Below are 21,149 nucleotides of genomic sequence, written 5' to 3'. Positions count from 1 at the left end.
CCCACACCCCCACACCCCCACACCCCGACATTCACTACTATAGAATATGCTTGTTTTTTCCAGCAGGTACTTAGGCTTTAATTAGATGTTTTTTGCTATTGCAGAGGTGATAACTTCAGCAGAATTCCATCCTACACATTGTAACATGTTAGCTTATAGTAGTTCAAAAGGATCAGTTCGTCTAATAGATTTGCGGCAGTCAGCATTGTGTGACTCACATTCTAAATTGTGAGTATCACAGCAATTGTTTTGTCTTTCTGTTCTGCTGAGCGTATTTCTCTTATGATGTCTCTACATTGAAACGAACTTTTAACTGTACATGATAGTATCCTGGAAGATCTAGGTGTTGTCAGCGTGGGAGCACTGGAAAATGTATTTTTCAAGTTCAGAGTTTGTATTTTGAATTAGTTTTTCATAGCTTTTGATAAATTGGGAATTCTGGTGTTCCCTCTATATGCAGGTTTGAGGAACAGGAAGCGCCTGGTTCAAGATCTTTTTTCACTGAGATAATTGCTTCAATTTCAGATATTAAATTTGCAAAGAATGGACGATACATACTTAGCCGTGACTACATGACACTTAAGGTTTGTTTCTGTTTGTTTTTTCTGGATCTCCATATTCCAGTCAGTGAACGGAGAGTTTGCACAGCTTAATTGCTTATGTACTTCGCATTCATATTATTAAATCAGTAGAAGGCATGTCTTGATCTGTAAAAGAGTGCCTATGTAAAGCAGAGTGTGAGAAGGTGATGTAAGAATGGCCATGTCCTTCCTTGGACACATTACCAGCAGTTGTTTTGGGCTTTCATGTTTATTAATAATATGCCTCATGGTAAACTCCATACAGCATCAATTGGTTTTTTAAATTGAAAAGTACTCTTTACATTTGGAGTTTTTCTTGAGGTACTAATTTTAAAAAATGTCTTTATGGTTTCTAGAGACTGATCTACGTCGTTGTGTATGGTACTTTCTGTGCCTTCCGTCCTATTGGCAAACTTAACATATCCGAAAAGCAGTTTCTCTGTGTGTGTGTGTGACACGCCTACACGGAGTAGGTCTAGTTTTTTCCAGCTATGGTCTAGGAAGTTTATGTTCTTTCCATCCTTGTCAGTGAAATTTCATATTATATCAACAAAAATTGTTCCTTTTGTTACTGAGCAAGCTTTATTTTGTCAGCTATGGGACATAAACATGGACTCTGGTCCAGTTTCAACATTCCAGGTTCATGAATATTTAAGACCAAAGGTGAATTACCCTCCCCATCAAAGTGTTATGTCAACTTGGTTATCCTTTTACAGGTCGAGCTGATAAGTAATGCATTTTCTATTTTGTGCAGCTTTGTGACTTATACGAAAATGATTCCATCTTTGATAAATTCGAGTGTTGCCTTAGTGGTGATGGTATGCGAGTAGCAACTGGATCTTACAGGTCTGTGGAATTTTTCAGCTTTGTTTTACATATCAATTCTCCACCTCTTCTTCATTTTTTAAACAAATGATTACTATCATATCAGCAATCTTTTCCGCGTGTTTGGTTGTCCTCCGGGGAGCACTGAAGCAACTACCCTGGAAGCAAGCAAAAACCCTATGAGGTACCTAAGTCACAATATATTTGGCAACACATTTGATTTTGTGTGGTAACATGCCTTGGTTTCTGATGACGTTGATTGTGCTCCTCCAGAAGGCAAGTCCAGACTCCTTCAAGGCCTTCCAGGTCCCTGAGCAGCAGTATAACACGTGTTGTCCGGAGAGGTCTGCATTTTCACACACATATATTATATGCATGTATTTTAGTTTGTGTTATGCAAGTTATTTTTGATGCATGAATTTTTCGCCCACTGCTCTGAGTTATACGTCATATTTTATGTACACATTACAGGAGCAGATAGTGCAGGTGTTGATGCAAATGGAAACTCATTTGATTTCACAACAAAACTGCTTCATCTGGCATGGCATCCAACTGAAAATTCCGTAGCCTGTGCTGCTGCAAACAGCTTGTATATGTATTACGCATAAGTCATAACAGGAGAGATGTAGTTTTCTTGGTTAGCATTTTTGGGTTGCTTTTCGAGAAAGGTCTCTCTCGCAGCAACTTGAGGTTCTACCATTTCTCACTTCCAGGTGCCTTGCAAAGGTGTAGTACATGCTTTTGATGTCAAGGTCCGGATGTCGCTGAAAGGATCACCAACAGAGCGACGTAGTCTTTTTGAGTAGACGGATGGCCTGGGATTCTCGCTCCCTTATTCCCGTTTCTGCTTCACCCTTTTCTCTAAATCTCCTATTTTTCTGGGTTGAAGTTGGAAAGAATGTTATTCTCCTACAAGCAAAACTGTTGGATGTGCAAAATTGCCACTAGTTCTAAGGTAAATGTAGTTTTATCCGAATCTTGCTGAGAAGGAGCTACTGCTAACTGGCAGGATGTTACACCTTTTTCCTTGGATAGCATTATTTTTTGTAGGATAACTTAGTGTGCTTTTTGTTATAGATTATTAACTGAAGTAAAAAAATTTCCCTACTGTAAAAGAAATTCAAGAGCAACTGCATTTGTTTACCTGTATTTTTTAACCTTGGTAAAGTGAAGTTGGAACTGCTAAACTTCGGTCACTTCAGAATCTGTGTTTTAACAGTTTCATTGATAGAGTTTCTAGTTTTACTTTGCTTCTGGAGCCATGTAATGGAATCAACTTGGAAAGATTTTCTGAGATGGGAAGAAACCTTTGTAATATTGTTCATCTTTAGAGTGTGATCAGTTTCTTGTCCCATTTGACTTCGGTGTATCAAAACCTCATCAGAAAAATTGCATATTTGGAGTAAGTTATGGTCCAAGTTGCGGTTATACTACCAAACATGACTATCAAAACTCACTTCATAATGAATTGTGTCTTGAAATAAACTTTATGCCAAGATAACGTTCAACACCTTGTAGCCAAACTATGGGTTGTAAAGAACGTAGATCGGTAAACATGTTTCAATACCTATAGCCAAACTATTTTGATGAAAATATGACAATAGCAATTTCTACGCTGTTTCTGAATACTAATTTACAAATGAAAAATTGATTCTATTAGTCTAAAGGTAATCAAATCAATCGTCTATAAGTAAAACATACTCCATTTAATAAACGGGAAAGGTCCAAATATACCCATGTACTATGAGAAAAGGTTCAAATATACCCCTCGTTATACTTTGAGTCCAAATATATCCCTATAGTTATACTATTGCTTCAAAATATACCCCTCTACCATTAAGTTTGGCCAAGATGGACATTCAATCCTATATGGCACTAATATTTGATGAGATGGACGCCATGTGGCATGCCACCTCAGCACCCCTACCCATTTTATCCCTCCCTTCTATTTTTTTTCACCACTAAAATTCTCTTCCGATTCCCTCCATCACCATTGTCACCATTACCGCCACCATGAACAATATTGAATTTATACAAAGCTACCCATCAATCTCAAAATCCTCATCTGGAAGTCACTCATCAATCTCACGATCCTCATCTGGAAGTCTACCAGCAACGTAACATTCCAAGTTCGGCTATATACCCACCAGAAATACGAGCAGTGCAAATGACAGAAATCATTTTAAAGAGGAAATATTGGTTCTAGAAAAGCAAAGAATCTTGCAAATGCTATTTAAAAAAAGAAAAAAAAAACAAATGGCGGCCTCGGTGACCATGAATATAGCTGTTTGCCCTTCTCTCTGACTAATCAGTTGATGTAGATTGTCTTACTCTAGTGCTTACATAATTTTTTGACCATTTATTTGCAGAACATAAGAACAATCGGTAAGTATATCAAAACCTTAGATTTCTGGAGGATATCCATGATTTGATTTGAGTTATTTTTGGTGTAAAGAAGTTTTACATTAAGATTTACTACCACCACCACCACCACGAGCTCCATACTCTTCTAAGAGCAAACATATTAGGAATATTACCAATGGTAGCGGTAATGGTAGCAATGATGGTGGAAATCAAGGGAATTTTAGGGGTGAAAACAAAATACAAGGGAGGGGTAACGTTGGTTAGGGGTGCTGAGGTGGCATGTCACGTAGTACCAACCTAATCAAATGTTAGTGCCACATAGGATTGGATGTCCACCTTGGCCAAACTTAACGGAAGAGGGGTATATTTGAACCAATAGTATAACGACATGGGTATATTTGGACTCAAGTATAACGAGTGGTATATTTAAATTTTTTCTCATAGTACAGGGGTATATTTGGACCTTTTCCGTTTAATAAATTGGGATTATGTCAATATCCCTTGAAGATCTAAAATTGCTTTATTCGAGATTTACTTACGAAGAGACACCTATAATTCCTTGATACGTATCACCGGTCCATAATTAGTGGCTTTTTAGCATTTGGCACACCATTTAAGAAAATACAACTCCTAGAGAAAAAAAATGTATTTATTAAATACCTTTAAATAATTGTTACCTTGACATTTGACACATTTGGAAATGTAAGGGTAAATTTTGGAAAAATAAAATTAATTTTTTCTTGATTATGTAAATGGATACTTATTTTGGACCAAAATAAAAAGGCCAAAAGGTCACTTATTATGGGCCGGAGGAAGTAATTTTGAATCGTGAAAATAGCACGGGCGCCAGCGTTTGCAAAGTCATTGAAAAATAGCAACTATGTTGCTACAACATGGAAAATTCTAGCATAATGTACTGGAGATTCGTACACCTGTGTATAAACTTCTAGCATATTATGTTGGAACTCCAGCACACGGAAAGTTCTAGCATAATATACTGAAGGTTGGAGCACCTATGTATTAACTTCCAGTATATTATGCTGGAACTCCAGTATATTACGATATGGAAGTTCACATGTAAAAAATTCGAACTCCAGTATATTATACTGGAATATTTTTCGGATTTTGAACAATGTTTTCATTCAGGTTTATCTTTACATGATAAATGGCTAAATTTCGATTACTTTTAAAACTATGGCTATTTTTCAATTATCGCTTGTAAATCTGGCTATTTTTGAATCCCTAGTTTGAGCCCTTTAGATTTGAATGTCGATCTTAGTTATCTGAAATCGAGAGTTATTAACTTTAATATCAGGTAATTTCCTTTCGTGGGTTCAATTCGTTGAAACACACTAAAAAAGATTTTTTTAACGGATTATTTTTTGCAAATAGGTATGAAAAAATAACATGGAAGAGGAGAAGTTGTTTACTATATTTACACATTGATGTAGCAACCCTACTATATTTACGTCAATGTATAAATATAGTAAACTCTATTCCGCTTCCATACAATTCTATTTTATTTTTATTTTTTATATCAAAACCTCCTCATCATCTACCACAAACCAAAATGGAAATTGCATGTATAAATACCTACAATCTCCACTCTTCCTTGTCAAAAACAGTTCCAATCTAGCTTTAAAAAGCTTTTCTGAATGATGAAAACAAACAAGCCTTCATATTTCATGTTAACTCTTGTATTTACTGTACTAATGACAATTTCAAGTACAAGTTTTGTGCATGGATTTAACGTAATTGATAAATGTTGGAGAAGAGATCCAAATTGGAGGAGTCACAGGCAAGAATTAGCTAAATGTTGTGTAGGTTATTCTGGAAAGATGACTAATAATATTGGAGCGGACACGGTACAATATACGGTTACAGATCCTAGTGACGATCCCCTGAACCCTAAACCCGGAACCCTCAGATATGCAATGACACATATCCAAGGAAAGGTTTGGGTAACATTCCAAAGAGACATGACTATTAGGCTCCAAAAACCCCTCTTAGTTAGCAGTTTCACTACCATTGATGGCCGTGGAGTTAAGGTTAACATTGCTCATGCTGCTTGTCTAATGCTTCAAAGGGTATGTACCACTAGACAATTTTATTAACTTCAACTTTATGCACCAAAACAACTTCAGCTCAAATGGGATTAATTAATAACATAGAAAATAAGACATATTAATTACCTTAGCTTCTATATATAACGATTAAAATATACTAATAGTAAAAAAGTTATACTACTAATAGCTAGGTAGCACACACGAACTCGATCACTAGTTCTAAATCCAGGATACGCCTCTGACTACTATACATGCAGTAGCGGAGTCACCTTAGAATGATACCGCTTCATCAAAAAATTACATTGTATTTATGTATATATACCATATGTTGAATCCCTTTAATTTCTTACTTCTTTATATTTTGACGCTAAATTTTTGGCTTCGCCACCGACTACTACATGTATGTAATTAGTTGTCGTGTTATTAATTTTGTTTTTCTAGGTGACAAATGTGATAATTCATGGTCTAAGAATCCACCATTGCAAGGCACAAGCAGCATCAACAGTGTTGGGACCTGATAAGAAAATAGTAAATGTGGGTCCAGTAGATGGAGATGCAATTAGAATGTTAACTTCTTCCAAGATTTGGATTGACCACAATACCCTTTTCGATTGTGAAGATGGTTTAATTGATGTCACTCGTGGTTCTACTGATATTACCATTTCCAATAATTGGTTTCGGACCCAAAATAAGGTTATGTTATTAGGTCATGATGATGGATTTCTTAGAGACAAGAACATGAAGGTTACTGTTGCATTCAATTATTTTGGTCCTAATTGCAACCAAAGAATGCCAAGGTACTCTACAAATTAAATTATTGTTACATTCAAGCTGAATTTTAAGATTTTTTTAGTTTCTTGAAACTACAAGATAAATGACTTTACCATTGAACATGAAGTGGTCCCGGCCATATATGAGTAACATAGGAGACATTTCCATTTTTCCTCCGAAAAAAAAGTTGAAAATTATCTTTCAGTTCATCAAATGAGACGTGAATAACCCGTCCTTCTCTCTTGTAGGGAAGAGGAATGTATGCATTTAATAGGAAAATTACCAACTATGTCCATTTATAAGTAACTCATTACAAAAATTGACCAATTGATAAAATATTACTAATATTAGCCAAATTAGCTATTTGTAGCAAAAAAATATCAAATCTTTGCTTTGTTTTGAGTGGGTGTTATTAGAATAGATTGGGCACAACTTAAGGAGCTTGAATCTCAGTTTTGGAATAATTTGGTGAAGTTTTGAGGTGGTTTGAATTGAAAATTCGAAGTAAAAGCTGAACATGAAAAAAAATGATATGTGTATCACATTGTGTATCATTTATGTATCACATATGTATCATATTTGTATTAATTGTGTATCACATGTATATCCATGTATACCTGTGTGTGTGATACATGTGTAGCAGAAGATTTTTTTGAACTCGATTTAATTACGAATTTTGATACAAAACCAGTCCAAATCACCTCCAATCTTCCTCAAATTTTGTGTATTGACTTATCTATATATTTTCAATGAATTCCAACTATACCCATTGAAAAAGTTTCTTTTTTGTTTAGATTTTTGAAATATTGTATAGATTTTTGTATTTCATCACCTTATTTGCTACCCCGTCCATAAAATTTCCTTTCCGTTCTGTATCTAATGTTGTTAATCACGCTTAAAAATATGGAAGGTGATTTTTGCATGTGATTCTTTGAGAGAAAGAACCCTATTATTTGGTTTTCAATTTTTGTTGGCTAGTTTTGGTAAGTCTATGACTAATGGCTATAGATTGGTAAGTTGAGATTTATTTGGGACATTTATGTAAGTTTCCCTTTATAATACTCCCCTATTTTCTTATTAGTTCTTTTGAAACGATTTAAACATTCATATTTGAAAATAATTAATTATGAACTTCTCATTCACGTCTTAAATCCGTAACGTATACGTGACTAAAAAGCAACTCTACCATTTTATCCCTGGGTCTATACATGAACTTTTTTGTTTTTACTTAATTTTATTTTCGGAATTTCCAATGCATAATTTTGCAGGGTTCGTCATGGATATGCACATGTGGTCAACAATCTATACAAGGGATGGGGAAATTACGCAATAGGGGGAAGCATGAACCCAAGCATTAAGAGCCAAGCCAATTATTTCATTGCACCTAAAGGAGGAAAGAAAGAGGTAAACCTTTTAACATGCAGTTTTCTTCATTCTTGTTAATATTGTCTCCAATTTCTGAGGGATTTGTTATTCAGTGATTCTCTCAAACAATATTGATCATATCTATTTACTTATCATAATTGGGTTTACAACAGAATAAACTAATTAGCAGTGCCGTAGCTATACTATGCTCAAGCGAACATCCTTCGCTCAAAGATAATACTCCACTGTATATATAATAAGTCAAATAATATTTTATATGGTTATATATTACATTTTGAACACTCTTAATGGGTCCTATGTTATCTGCCCATTTTATTTGTCAAAACTAAACAGAGGCCCCTGCATGTGGTCTATTTGTCTCTTAGTTTATACCATTCATCGCTGAAACAATTTATTGACTTATTTAAAGTTTGAACACCCTTGACGGAATTCCTGGCTACGCTAATCCTAATGAGTCCGAATAGAACGAAACGAATATAAAGCAGATTCATTAAATTGACCCTGACTAGTTTAGAAGTTGATTGCTTGATGAAAATGGTGGTGGTACAGATAACATGGAGAAAGCAGGGTGGAGTTGGTGAAGTATCATGGAATTTCCAATCTGTTGAAGATGTATTTGAGAACGGAGCATCTTTCAGCGAATCGGGTTTGGGTCGTGAGTCCGTGAAGCCAAACTATCTGCCAGATCAAGCTTTTCCAGTGGAAGATGGAAAAAATGTCAAGTCCTTGACAAGAAATGCTGGTGCTCTGAAATGTTCCTCTACTTCTACCTGCTGAGTACAAAGCTAATGTCAAGATATTTGGCTTTCTTTTATTTTGTTTCTGTGAAAATGGATATGTTCCATATAAAATCTCTTCTGAGAATTGACAAGGGAATAACGTGGTTTTAGTTATACATAGCAGTATATATGTGTAGGGAATTAACCTCAAAATAGTAATTATACGCAGGTGATGAGCTATGTTGTATGGATTTTATTACCTTGGATCTGTAGTTATTTCGTGCAGATTTTCCAAAACACATAAAAGTTAAAAAAAACTACACATACCAATATTCACACCTGTATTATATGTGTGCCAATATCAGAAGAAACCTTAATCGACCGGGTTTTCACTTGAGCTCATCCCTCATGTATTGCAAGATCCCAATAAGCAATTCTGTTATTCCCTCCCTTCCACTTTGTTCGGCACTATCCCTCCTTATTAGTTCGTTTAATAAAGAATGACACATTTTTGCATTTCTTCAATGACAAGTTCTACAATTACACAAATATTATGACAAATTTTGTTACACGAACTCTCCAAAATATTATTCAACCTGTGTCGGATCCTCCAAATCCTCTGAAAATACACTACTTTTGGAGGATCCGACATGTACCCGATAATAAAACCAAAAGTTTCATACGCCTTATGGTTACACAAATGTTATGGCATATTTATGAACATAAATTTCAAAAGTCTACCTTTCTTAAATTCCGATCCAAGTCAAACTATACCAATCGCTCTTCGCTTCCCATAAAAGGACCTCTCTGCAGCATCAGTTTTGAGCAAGCTATGGCCTTATGAACGAACTGGATAATTGCCAAGCAAAATATTCAACGTAAAATTGCGCAGACTTATGTCTGTCATGATGTTATGAGATTGTAAACCGTAAAACGACGAAAGAATCTAACAAAGTCGGGAGGCCTAGTCGTTCATCCCATATATTGATATACATAAAGACCTAAATATGTAAAGGAAACATCCAAGCTTCACGATTCTGATACTCTGTAACACATGGAAAGAACAAGTTTATATAGGAAAGAACAAACCGAGGAAAATAGGTTAGAATAACAAAAGTAGTAACTAATTCACCTGACAGAAATTCTCAACCTCATATCTAAAGAAAAGGTTTGTCTATTATAATACAAGTTCAGTAACTTGGTAAAAGTTTTACCTATATACATGATACATTTGGATTTAACGGTTAGTACGTCATGCATACTTCCATACATACACCTAACAGTTCCACAAAAATGTGATCATGAACTTAAGCCTCCTTTTGGATTTAGTTCACAATAAGTTTTTGGAAAGCAATTTTGGTGAAAAACAAGAACCAGATGCCAAAAACCAACAATAAATAGCCAGTACCAAAGGACAAAGCCCTTTGGTCAAGACAATAGCCAGTTGTAATAACAGTCTATATTTGCCTAAATCAACCAACCATTCAGGAAGTCCAAAAAAGTCTTCCTGTTCAATTCCAAGGAGGCACAAATGCAACTCAATGCAAAATGTAATAAATTACACTCGAAGTCGAAGTAAAAGTAACAGAATAATCATGTGTGTCGTGACCCATTCTAATACATGAAGGTTCAATATGTGAAACAAACCCAAATGGACGACTTAAATCACATGGGAACAACACGGGCCTTGTACATGCAAATATAAGCCATATGCCAATCACCTGAAACCAAAAACAAAGCACTTTTATCAATAAACTGACGGACAGAAAAACACATTCAGGCACACAAGCAACAAAATATTCCATCTGGTTTACATCTTGATGTTACAAGACAGGATATGCTTGCCAGACTTTGAAAATTTGCCAACGACGTAATACAGAAGTGATTCACTTACCACCTCCTGAAAGTTTAGGGATGTCCTCTTCTCTCTGTGGAATCGGATTGTCATCATCAAATTGAACCCACTTTCCTGTGGTTTACAAAGAGATTTTCAATATATTGTGTCAGATGGTAGTCCAAGAGCAATGATTACTAGAACAAAATCTCTTCCCAGTTAAACTGACCGTTTTCTTGCTTTACCCAGGCAACATAATGCCCAGAGTCAGCACTTCTTCCCTTGTGAGTCAGCACGGCCACCAAATCATATATTCCAGTCAAGTGGTGTTCCTTCTCAGGCAGAACACCTGAAATGGAGTTTACTAATCGGGCATCATTAAAAATAAAATAAAAACTAATCATTGCGACTCCTCATTCATAACAGATTTCCAAAATTGAGCTCTCAGACTAACTTCCCCTTATATATCAGAAACACTAAACTGTTGATAAAATTGATCATTCACAACTACTGCTCCCAATCCAGAACCAGTTAGAGTCCCTTATATAAATCCCCGACATCATTCTGCTCCATCTGGGCCTAGTTCATTCCAATACTCAGACAATTTTCTTTTAAGACAAGTTATGGGGTTATCCAATGCTAGAGGTTCTCTACATTTTCCACATACAAACAAATGTCTAAACAAATTAAAGGACTCCAAGAAAACACCAACTTAATGTATGTGTATCAGCAGAGCTAAACCTTTAGGATCTTTCGTAGTTACATAAATTCAAACGCAAGTTATGGGGTTATCTATGCTAGAGGTTCTCTAAATTTTCTACATACAAACAAATGGCTAAACAAATTAAAATGTAAGTGTATCAGCAGAGCTAAACCTTAAGGATCTTCCATAGTTCTAAAAATTAAAAGGAGCCCCCTTCAAAAGAAACTTGGGAAACGTCCGCCGGTGTCTAGGGACATATAGTAATTTAAAAAGGAATAAATCTGATCCAAGTTACTAATCTTTATGGGATCCCATAATTGTTAATAGAAGGTCAATCGCTCGTAATCAAAGATACTAACAGTGACTTTGTGAAAAGAAGTTTGAATACCCAAAGCAGAACATTGTTATCATAAGAACATTGTTATGGAACCCTAATATTACTGCAGAATTATAACTGGCAATTAACTAACAGAGTTTCCTTTAAAGCATTGAAAAGGATATGTGAGTTGGAAGGTAATTTTATGACAATAACTTCTCTCCCAAATATTACAATTTTAATGCCAGACATTGTTACCAATTAAAATACAGCAGCAGCATATGTTTATGAAGTCATCAAGTTATCAAGAAAAGGAGGTGTTTCTCTACCTTCTTGGGTTGTTTTAGACGCTTCTCCACTTCCACTAGATGATTCCTGCATAAAAAGGAGAAAAGGCAGAAGTTACTTTTAGACATTCTTAATTTCCCACTTCAAACCACCTTGTACAATTCGCCATAGGTGGGCCCGAAAGGTCCCTCTTTATCCCCTTAGGTCACTCCTACATTACAAAGATTAATTCATACCTCAGCCTCAGTCATTTTAACGTCGCCGTCAATTGAACTTGAAGTTTTCTCACTGGTTTTTAAACCAGCCTTCTTACCTTCAGCATCCCTCAAAACCTAGCAGCAAATTTAGAGTCACGTAATTACAGAACAAGAAAGAGAAAGAGGGACCAAAGAGGGTCTGGTCTTTCCTCATTTCTTAAAGACATTGATCAATGGGAAAAAGACAGTACCTGGCGAGGACCTTCCAGTTTCTTGCGAAGGTCTTCCGAACAAAAATCATATACATCCAACGACAGGGGGTAATCCACTTTCTGATGGCATAGACATAGTTTAAGATTACCATTTCTTATATCTTAAAGCAATGAGAGATCCAATACATGCACAAAATATGAAATAGGGTTTTGAAATATTAGCAAACCTATATTACTAAAAAAGCAAGACTTGCTGAGTTTTAATACGAGATGTGACTGTTGTTTGAAGCATAGCATAATTGTAGTTTCCTAGATTATCATTTAAGTTCCTGATATAACTAAAATCCATCACATCACATCTACAACTCCTTGTTGTCACGTCACTACTAGCGGTGGGTGGAAAAGGAAGTGACCATTCTATTTTTGTCCACAATAAGTTTTATATGTGACAGATGGGTGGTCTAGGTTGGATATGGGTGATATTTGAAATGAACCTTAGTTAATTCACCAGAACCCATCCTCTGTTACCTTTCAAGAAAAAATTAGCCAGAACACATCACAGCCAATATCGGCTAAAAATGGTTGTGATCTCTAATCCAATGCATTCTTTTTCTTTCTTTTTTTATTATTCCCATATTCAATGGATTCTTAACCACAAAGATTAACTTACCCCCGAAATCACTACTAGAGAAAATTCTTTAGCTATTTAAAAGTTATAAACAATTGAACCTACGGCTTGATGCATCCCCTACCCAAAAAAGGAGAGACGAGAAGAGAAAAACTACCAAGTATGATACCATTCTTAAATATAGCACTCCCTCCATTTCATTTTATTGTGACCATGTTTGACTACACAGGAAGTTTAATAAGGAAAAAAGAAGACTTTTGAGACTTGTGGTCTTAAACATGCCATAACATTTATATGGTTAAATAAGACTTTTGAAACTTCAGATTTTAAATATGCAGAACGAATGTGTGGCTATAAATGCTTGCCATTAAGCGTAAAATGAGAATATTTATTTCCAAACTTAGAAAGGGGTAATTCTTTTATAAGCAAACTAAAAAGGAAATAATGTCACATAAGCTTAAATAAAAGAAGACAATTTATTTTCGTAATTAAGTTAAAAAAGAACTTATTGTTTTCCTATCAACCATCTAAACAGTAAAGATATGGAAGTGCATCACAACATATGCATACAGAACCATGAGGTCTCAGTCTCAAATTCCAGTGAGACAAAAAATACTAGGTGATTCTTCTATTTTCCTCTATGTTGCTCGGACTCTCCGAAAATGTTGTCGGGTGTGAGTCGGATCCTCCAAAAATAGTGTATTTTTGGAGGATCCGACACGGGTGCGGCATCATTTTGGAGAGTCCGCGCAACATAGATTTTCCTAAGCCTTGATGGACAAAGTTACTTGTGTTTGTGCTGGTGGGAAGCAGGAGGTACTAAATAGAATAATCGAGGTGCGCACAAGCTAGTCGGGAAGCATCATTTAAAAAAAGAAATACATATACAGAAAGGTCATATCAGATGGAGAGGAGCGCGGAACCTCACAAGCCTACTTTCTTTTTCCTCTTTTCACTTCAGTTTTGGAATTAGGTGAGGACCCCCCTGGGTTACCCATGTTCAACACAAAGATATCTGAAACACCCAGTACAACTACTTTATAGATCCCAGAACTTATGGCAATGGGTGGGCTATTATCCCCGAATGGCCGAATCTAGGAAGAAGCTTTTCAGATATTTTTGATTGTTAAGAAGATCTTGTATCAACACAAAAGGGGGGGAAAAGAGCATATCAGCTTCTCACCAGAACTCTTTTTCAAAAAAAAAGTTATGTACATGCTATCTCACTAGAATAGCAAAGTATTAATATCACATCCTTCTCACTTCTAGTAGAAGGAATCTAGTCATTGGAGCATAAGAACTCCTCTGTGTAATTATGCCCAAGTTACACCTACTCCAAGATCAAAACAGAAACTTAAGAGAAGTTTCAGTTAATTTTTTATTGGGAAGGGATTATAGACCAAGACTCCTACACCGACACCATCACAAACTAGTCTAACAAGACTCCTACACCGACACCATCACAAACTAGTCTAAAGTTAAAATATACAGTTCAGAATTTGACAATCGAGAGAGTAGGCGAGACTTTAGAGCACCTAAACATGACAGAACTACTCATCCTCACAAAACAAAGTAAAACAGTGAACTCCCTTTCTCCATCCCCCTTTCTCGGTTCAGGACATGGTAACCTGATCCTTTTTCCCTCTTCCGACACATTTTCAAGGAGGACCAACTATTTGATCAATGTGAAAAGGAAGACGAGCAAGTCAACATACCCGCAAAATCTTTGCCTTTTGATTTGATTCCCTTTTCCAGAAAAACCGGACGAACTGAATGGTCAAGTATCTATTCATCAAATGAAAAAGAAATAGTAAAAATAGAAGAAGATTTTGACATAGACCAATCAATAATCAGCACAAAATGGTAAAGAAACTATCCAGAAAAGTGTGAGAATTAAAAGCCCCCCAACCCCCCCCCCCCCCCCCCCAAAGAAAGGAGAATGAGAAAGAAGTGACGCCAAAAATGAGGTGAACTACTTCAACACATCAAAAGACACTTTTGTTATGTGAAAGACGTGGATTCAGATAGTCTATATGCACTTATGCAGAAGCTACGGATCATACATATGTCGCTACATCGCATGGAATTTAATCGAGCCAGTTAATACCTTGGCAAGCCATTGATTCGGGAGTCTTTCACATAAACTGCACTCCGTCCAAGTGACGGAGACGCCTTCTCCAGTTCTGATTTCAGACCCTGTCCAGAAAAAGCAATGGCCATATGAGTGCATTTAAATTATTTTGAGGGGATAAATACCAGATTTCCAGTATAAACATCATCAACGATTTTGCACAAAATCTCCAAATCTTTTCCCACCAAATGCATTATGAGTCGGCTCCAATGGCTCAGCCTACCTCTGATGTGAAACTATTGCATGAACCTCAACATGCGGACCCCACATTTGGAGATCATGGCATGAAAAAATTCTAAAGCTAAAGAACCCCCCCCCCCCCCCAAAATGTGCAGCCCGAGAGGCATCTTATATAAGAGTTTCTCCATCCAACCAACCATTTCAGGACTAACTGTTAGTTATCCTCAAAGGTTACAGCTACCAAAGGAATTTCTATGAATTAGATACGTCATTTTTCACTTTGGGACTGTCCTCTTAATCAAATTGGATGATTACTGGATTGGCACAACTGAAAAACTTGAGACAGAACTTAGCAGTAATATGAAACACTTGGGAGAAAACAAGACTAAAGTTAGAAGTTGGGACATACAAGGAGGAAAAGAACCGAACTTACACGTTTCAAACCCTCGTGCAAATGGTTCACTTCCTGTGAAATGTGGCATTTAAGGGAATATACAGTTTCTGTTTCTGTGCTTTCTTCACCACTTTCAGCACAATGAATCCTGGTCCATATCAGTGCCATGAGAATAAGGGGCAGAGTTAAGTCATTTTTCTTCAGTATCTAGCAGTTAATATCAGATATGGAACATAGGCACAGAGTGGACTCTAGCACAACACCATAATCCAGTCAGAACAGTATAGGTCAAGTCAGATATGAATGATAAACAGCTTCCCACACTATCGAAAATTAAATTTTGTGTATCAGTAGATGAGTTTGAGCACATGAGAACTCTGGGATGGGCATTGGGATCTTCCCAACCTCACTGCAGTAGGTCAGGTCCTAGACAAGAAATATTAGCCCAGAGGTCTAGGCTACAGCAGAAAAGCATAGCCTGTTGAAAATACTCTAGAATGGCATAAACCGGCCAGACCTTTCATTAGTAGTAATACAATACAAAGGTACACACTAGTAGCGCTATAGTACACTTAACTAACAGTAGGAGAAACTAAAAGAAGTTAACATAAACATGATGTTTAGCTTCAACTTTCAAAACAACTTCAAAGCAACTTCAGTAATTCATCTCTTATTGTCAACTAGATGATTCACAATATGACAGAGTAAAAGTTGAGGATGTTGATTCTCATCAGGTTGCCGAGAAGATACTCAAAGTCAGAACAGGGAACACATCCTACATCCTAGGACCACTAGCTGCATTCCTTCCTATCTCAATACATATGCAACAGTAAGTTCACATGCCTCTTATGATATTTAGGTGCAGAACAAATCCATGCAAAGTGGAAAAGGTAACAGAATAACTGGAAGGTAAACAACATTTAACTGCAGAAATACCTGTTGTCAAACTCAATACCGAAGAGAGCCTTCACAATATCCGGACTTTCACTGCAAGTACCGAGATAAAGAGCAGTCACAAATCATGACTAACAATGTATATATAGGAGAGTTTTCCTTCACATTTTTACAAATAGGGACCATATGTCCAAACTGAAACAAAGAAAACAACTAGCGAAACAAAACATGGAAATTATTTAGAAAAGGGACTTTCATCTGCAAGAAATATCCAGAGAGGAGATGTAGTACCTAGAGTTCGGTGATTTAAGAGACTGAGAAAGGGTGTAAAGTAGTTGCGTCCAACATTCTTCAGCATCCTGTGATTATCCAGAACGTGTCAGTAGGACCTCTATATAGCAATTGCAATAATGGTACGCTATTTTTTTATAACAAGGAAGCATTGTGGTAGCTTAGGTAATGTTGGAACCTGTTGCATGAAAGCTCCATTGCTCTGCTGGCCAAATTGAGGATATTTCTTCCGCAAAACCTGTGAACATAAACCTAATCAAATGTTGATGCCAGAGTAGCTTATGTGAGGAAAACACTAAAAAGACAAACATATCAACATAGGCTACATTTATAGTTCTCATATAAATCCAAGTAACCTTGGGCGAGAATGATAATGCACAAAGTTTTGACCATGTAGACAACAGACCCAAGCTTAAGTCATTCTATTCGCATCCTATACAAAGTACTTCATCCTTGCTCTCTAAGAGCATATCCATTTGCACACAAAAGTCATGACAAAATATATCGAGTTCAGTGTTCAACGCTAAACGAGTATATTTTGAAGTCTGCCAACAGGAATTTATTGGCAAACACTGTCTCCTACTCAGCATACATATTCTCCTTCAAAGGTGCAGTAACTTTGTTCGAAATCCAAACACATTTTCTAAGAAAACAAAGTCATGAATACTAAGTCATAACCAAAGAAAATATTAGGAGTAGAATAAAGACAAATAAAGTACCGTCCAGAATTGCATTGGTGCCACTGGTTTGACATTTTTATCCAGGTCATTAAACAGATCTCTTGTTGCAACTGTCAAGAGATGAGATGAGTGGTCCAAATCATTGCTTCTACCAAGCTGGTTATACCTAACAGGAAGAATAAATAAACTCAAAATCTCAGGAACACAAAAAGAAATGTACCTAACGGCGTTGCTTTTGGAACTCCTACGCTTGGTATTTAACAGGAGCCATTTTGATCTTTTTTCTTATAATGTTCGGGAAAGATCCACAGTTTCGGAATCCAAATTGATTCAAAGTGGATTACATTTTGGATTGCTTTCATCCAAAGGAGCACATGCCGTGAAACGAGTCGACTTTATGTAAGGTAGGATAAATAGGAATTAAAACAGGATAATTTATGTCTCCTCTACTAATTACTGTTTTCTCCGCTTTGTCTCCGTGAATACATACTATCTAGGTGTATACAACGCGACACATTATATAAGTTAAATTATGATTAATAGATTTGACAAATATATACAGTAAAATCAGAATTATCAATTTTAGCGAAAACAGGAATTACGAATTAGGTGCAAATAGATCGAATTGCCTAACCAAAAAAGTGCAATGCAATCAAAATAGACCTAAATATTTTCAGAACTAGACTTAAAAGCAACCATATTGAAATTGATCAAGTTTTGGGAAATCAAGGCTAAAGCAAAAGGACCAAAAAAAAAAAGCCTAAACCAAAAGACTCCCAAAAATGAAGGAAAGGATGAAAGAAGCAAATGCTCACTCTGTTAGAGCAGACTTCAGTTCCGGAACTGAATGCAAGCACTGTACTGTGGAGTTCATGTAGCATGTATTTCCGAGATTAAATAATCCAGCAGAATGACCCTGGAGGAAACAAAATTATAAAAAATTCCATCACCCATTTACTGATAAAAAGTACAAAACTAAGCCTTGCCATTATAAGAGTTAGCGGTTCTTTTAGATAGGACTCTAAAACAACATAGTAATCCGATTCACAATGTGTAAAAAGGCAGCCCGGTGCACTAAGCTCCCGCTATGTGCGGGGTCCGGGGAAGGGCTGATTCACAATGTGTAAATGAAGAAATTACGCATTCAACAAGCGCTTGGAATCCACAAAATCGCTTGTGCCAGCGGAACAAGAAACGCATTCGGCAAGCGCTTGGCATCCACAAAATCACTTGTGCCAGTGGAAAAAGAATAGAGAATTATATATTAAAGCTTATTTGCATGTAGAAGTTTTGAGAAAAATGAACAAAGCAAGTGCTGTAAAATTACCAATAAATCTACTAGGGACCCAGTGCTGGTATAAGTACAGCATATGAGACAAGACTAACTATGTAAGCAGTTAAACATAAGGAATCACACATCCCCGGACCATTCGATTTGATGCAACGACATCAGTGTCAAAAAACTTACTACATTAACCACTTGCTCTTCTTCAGGTAAATCTTCAGCAAAAACAGGACCCTTCTCGGGGGCCTTCACAATCTCATCTGCAGTTCCCATCATCATCAGCCTTTGACCCTGGAAATAATAAATAACAGATGCTTCTAGATAACTGGCACTTCATTGCATAAAAATAGAGAGTAATTCAATGAGTAGCCGCGTACCTCTTTTACTCCTACTTTCGACCAGTCGGCATCGTCCTAAACAACCATGGAAATAACCGAAGAGTTAACAACAAAATTAACAAGCAAAGCATCAGATGCTGAGAATTTCAGCGTTCCTCATAACACAAATAAGTTTTGTGCTGCATTTGCAAAGTGAAAAATGGCATAACAAGCTAAGAGAAACGAAATTTTATACCTTAAGCAAACCACCTTTGACCATTATCTTTTGCCTTTCAGGTGGTACCCCTGTTAGATCATACAGCTGGGCTTTGAAAACATATGGAGGCTGGCTAGTGTCAATTTCCACAGCAGGATAGACTTCTTTTTGCCACTTTACACTTACTGCAACCAATCACCAGATTTGCAAGGAGAGAATTATAGCCCGTAATTGTCCAAGTGCAAAAATAAACAGGAGGTACAATCAAAAGAAAATGATAAAAGGGGTATCCTAGTGGGAGGAAAACTGTTTCTACCATTGAGTTGCTTGTGTAACCCAAATCAACATCAACATCATAGCCGAATGGTGCTATCTGAACGAACCACCATGATGACTTAACAAAACAAATACCAAACTATTACAGTGATGATGCATAAATGAAACACCAATGGTATTTCTCGAACATACATCAAGTAATGTATCTATAATGATTAAAAAATCTGCTCCTAGAGAAAAAGATAAATGATGTTTGAACTTAATTCACCATCAAACGCTCCCCCCTCCCCCAAATTTAATCCAGTTGTCAACTATTTCGTGGAAGTTGAAGATGTTCGGATAAGTTCATAGTGAGTAAAAGAGAGTTCGTTTGAAAAGACTATTTGAAAAAACACTCTCAAACCACAACTTCAAAATATAGTTCTTGCCAAAAACGTTTTTACCAAAGGAAAAAAAAATCGAAAAACTTAAACAATCACCAACTTGAAAAAAATTCTAGTAGGTATATTTATTTATTTATTTTGATAAGTAAAACATTCTAACAGGTTTATTCTAACCCTAACAAAAAAGATATTGTGAAAACCAAGTCCAGCTGCTCCTGTATAAGCTTCACCATAATCTCCAATAGGTCTTCTTACTTAAGACTATCAATCAATCAATCAACTACACCTCAATAGATCCTCTGTACCGTCCACAATATTCAGGTTCGTTTCATTCCAATACTAAATAATCCGAGCTTCTAAGAAAAATTAGGATCTGTTAAACTAGAAGCTTATAGGGAACGATTACGAGGTTCTCCAATACTTGAAATCGAAGCATGAACATAAAATAAATCTATGTGTCGGAAAGTCGATACCTAAGTGTGAATTTTCAAATCAATGTGGCATTATAGTTCAAATTTAGAGTATACTAAATCTGACACGACGAAAGTTATGGCGGAAGTTCAGACCTGTAACCATGGTTATGGAAGCTTCGGCGTTGGCAGGATCGGGACTGGGGAAGAGGTTTCTCTCTCGTTACTCTGTTTAGAATTTGGGTGCTGTTTGCTTGTAGAGAAGGGCAAATGCCACCGATGAGTTATTTATACTCTTATATTCCAAGATATTATCTTAGTGCGGTAAATTATGTAATGTATAATATGTATGTATCAATCTATCTATCTATATCTATCTATATCTAAATCTATATATCTATATCTATAGTTCCTTAGCGAAATATTATTGGGAAACTTACACAAATATCCCAAATAAATCTCAACTTACCAACCTCTAGTCATTAGTCATAGACTTACCAAAACTAGCCAACAAAAATTGAAAAACCAAATAATAGGATTTTTTCTCTCAAAGAATCACATGCAAAAATTACCTTTCATATTTTTAAAAGTGATTAGCAACATTAGATACAAGACGGAAAGGAAATTTCATGGACGGGTTAGCAAATAAGGTGATGAAATACAAAAATCTATACAATATTCCAAAAATTTAAACAAAAAAGGAACTTTTTCAATGGGTATAATTGAAATTCATTGAAAATATATAGATAAGTCAATATACAAAATTTGAGGAAGATTGGAGGTGATTTGGACTGGTTTTGT

General features: G+C 36.2%; 3 protein-coding genes across 6 annotated transcripts in view; 2 read left to right on the top strand and 1 right to left on the bottom strand.

Annotated features, from left to right (window-relative positions):
- The window catches only part of LOC109244362 (serine/threonine protein phosphatase 2A 55 kDa regulatory subunit B beta isoform-like), an 8,567-nt gene extending 5,809 nt beyond the window's left edge, over positions 1 to 2,758 (top strand). For 2 of the 3 annotated variants that reach the window (XM_019411443.1, XM_019411445.1), the window contains exons 8-14: positions 105 to 228; positions 461 to 584; positions 1,176 to 1,244; positions 1,336 to 1,427; positions 1,513 to 1,590; positions 1,680 to 1,750; positions 1,878 to 2,758. In XM_019411443.1, the coding sequence (XP_019266988.1) occupies positions 105 to 228; positions 461 to 584; positions 1,176 to 1,244; positions 1,336 to 1,427; positions 1,513 to 1,590; positions 1,680 to 1,750; positions 1,878 to 2,014 (695 nt within the window). In that variant the 3' untranslated portion in view covers positions 2,015 to 2,758. The remainder of the gene's footprint in view (positions 1 to 104; positions 229 to 460; positions 585 to 1,175; positions 1,245 to 1,335; positions 1,428 to 1,512; positions 1,591 to 1,679; positions 1,751 to 1,877) is intronic. The other variant, XM_019411444.1, reaches the window with a different exon arrangement.
- A 2,835-nt stretch (positions 2,759 to 5,593) lies between these two features.
- On the top strand, positions 5,594 to 8,972 carry LOC109244361 (putative pectate lyase 2). Its single transcript, XM_019411442.1, has 4 exons — positions 5,594 to 5,857; positions 6,278 to 6,633; positions 7,876 to 8,011; positions 8,543 to 8,972. Exons 1-4 carry the CDS (start codon positions 5,609 to 5,611, stop codon positions 8,768 to 8,770), a joined length of 969 nt encoding a protein of 322 aa, XP_019266987.1. The 5' UTR covers positions 5,594 to 5,608; the 3' UTR covers positions 8,771 to 8,972.
- A 1,118-nt stretch (positions 8,973 to 10,090) lies between these two features.
- LOC109244360 (ubiquitin carboxyl-terminal hydrolase 6-like) lies at positions 10,091 to 20,629 on the bottom strand. 2 transcript variants are annotated; one of them, XM_019411439.1, is made up of 18 exons: positions 20,505 to 20,629; positions 19,319 to 19,464; positions 19,123 to 19,158; positions 18,929 to 19,036; positions 18,276 to 18,376; positions 17,500 to 17,626; positions 16,959 to 17,018; positions 16,781 to 16,848; positions 16,532 to 16,582; positions 15,635 to 15,743; positions 14,998 to 15,086; positions 14,606 to 14,675; positions 12,302 to 12,382; positions 12,090 to 12,185; positions 11,895 to 11,940; positions 10,776 to 10,910; positions 10,607 to 10,681; positions 10,091 to 10,433 (listed from the first exon to the last, which is right to left on the bottom strand). In XM_019411439.1, the coding sequence occupies exons 1-18, from the start codon at positions 20,512 to 20,514 to the stop codon at positions 10,378 to 10,380; spliced, it is 1,464 nt and encodes a 487-aa protein (XP_019266984.1). In that variant the 5' UTR covers positions 20,515 to 20,629; the 3' UTR covers positions 10,091 to 10,377. The 2 variants fall into 2 exon arrangements, with proteins under 2 accessions (XP_019266984.1, XP_019266986.1); XM_019411441.1 differs by having other exon boundaries at positions 10,776 to 10,895.
- Between the last annotated feature and the right edge of the window lie 520 nt (positions 20,630 to 21,149).

Source organism: Nicotiana attenuata, unplaced genomic scaffold, assembly GCF_001879085.1.
Source record: "Nicotiana attenuata strain UT unplaced genomic scaffold, NIATTr2, whole genome shotgun sequence".
Taxonomy (NCBI): Eukaryota; Viridiplantae; Streptophyta; class Magnoliopsida; order Solanales; family Solanaceae; genus Nicotiana; species Nicotiana attenuata.
The sequence above is the reverse complement of the archived record's forward strand: the minus strand, read 5'-3'. Positions and strand labels throughout refer to the sequence as shown.

Bases quoted from the DNA above. Each gene is read 5' to 3' on its own strand.
- LOC109244361 (XM_019411442.1), top strand. From the start codon at position 5,609: ATGACTAATAATATTGGAGCGGACACGGTACAATATACGGTTACAGAT. The intron at 5,858-6,277 runs GTATGTACCACT...TTGTTTTTCTAG, and splicing joins CTTGTCTAATGCTTCAAAGG to GTGACAAATGTGATAATTCA. The intron at 8,012-8,542 runs GTAAACCTTTTA...GTGGTGGTACAG, and splicing joins CTAAAGGAGGAAAGAAAGAG to ATAACATGGAGAAAGCAGGG.
- LOC109244360 (XM_019411439.1), bottom strand. The intron at 17,627-18,275 runs GTGAGCATTTGC...TCTTCCTGTTAG, and splicing joins CTGAAGTCTGCTCTAACAGA to GTATAACCAGCTTGGTAGAA. The intron at 12,383-14,605 runs GTATGTTGACTT...CTATGCCATCAG, and splicing joins AAAAGGCAAAGATTTTGCGG to AAAGTGGATTACCCCCTGTC.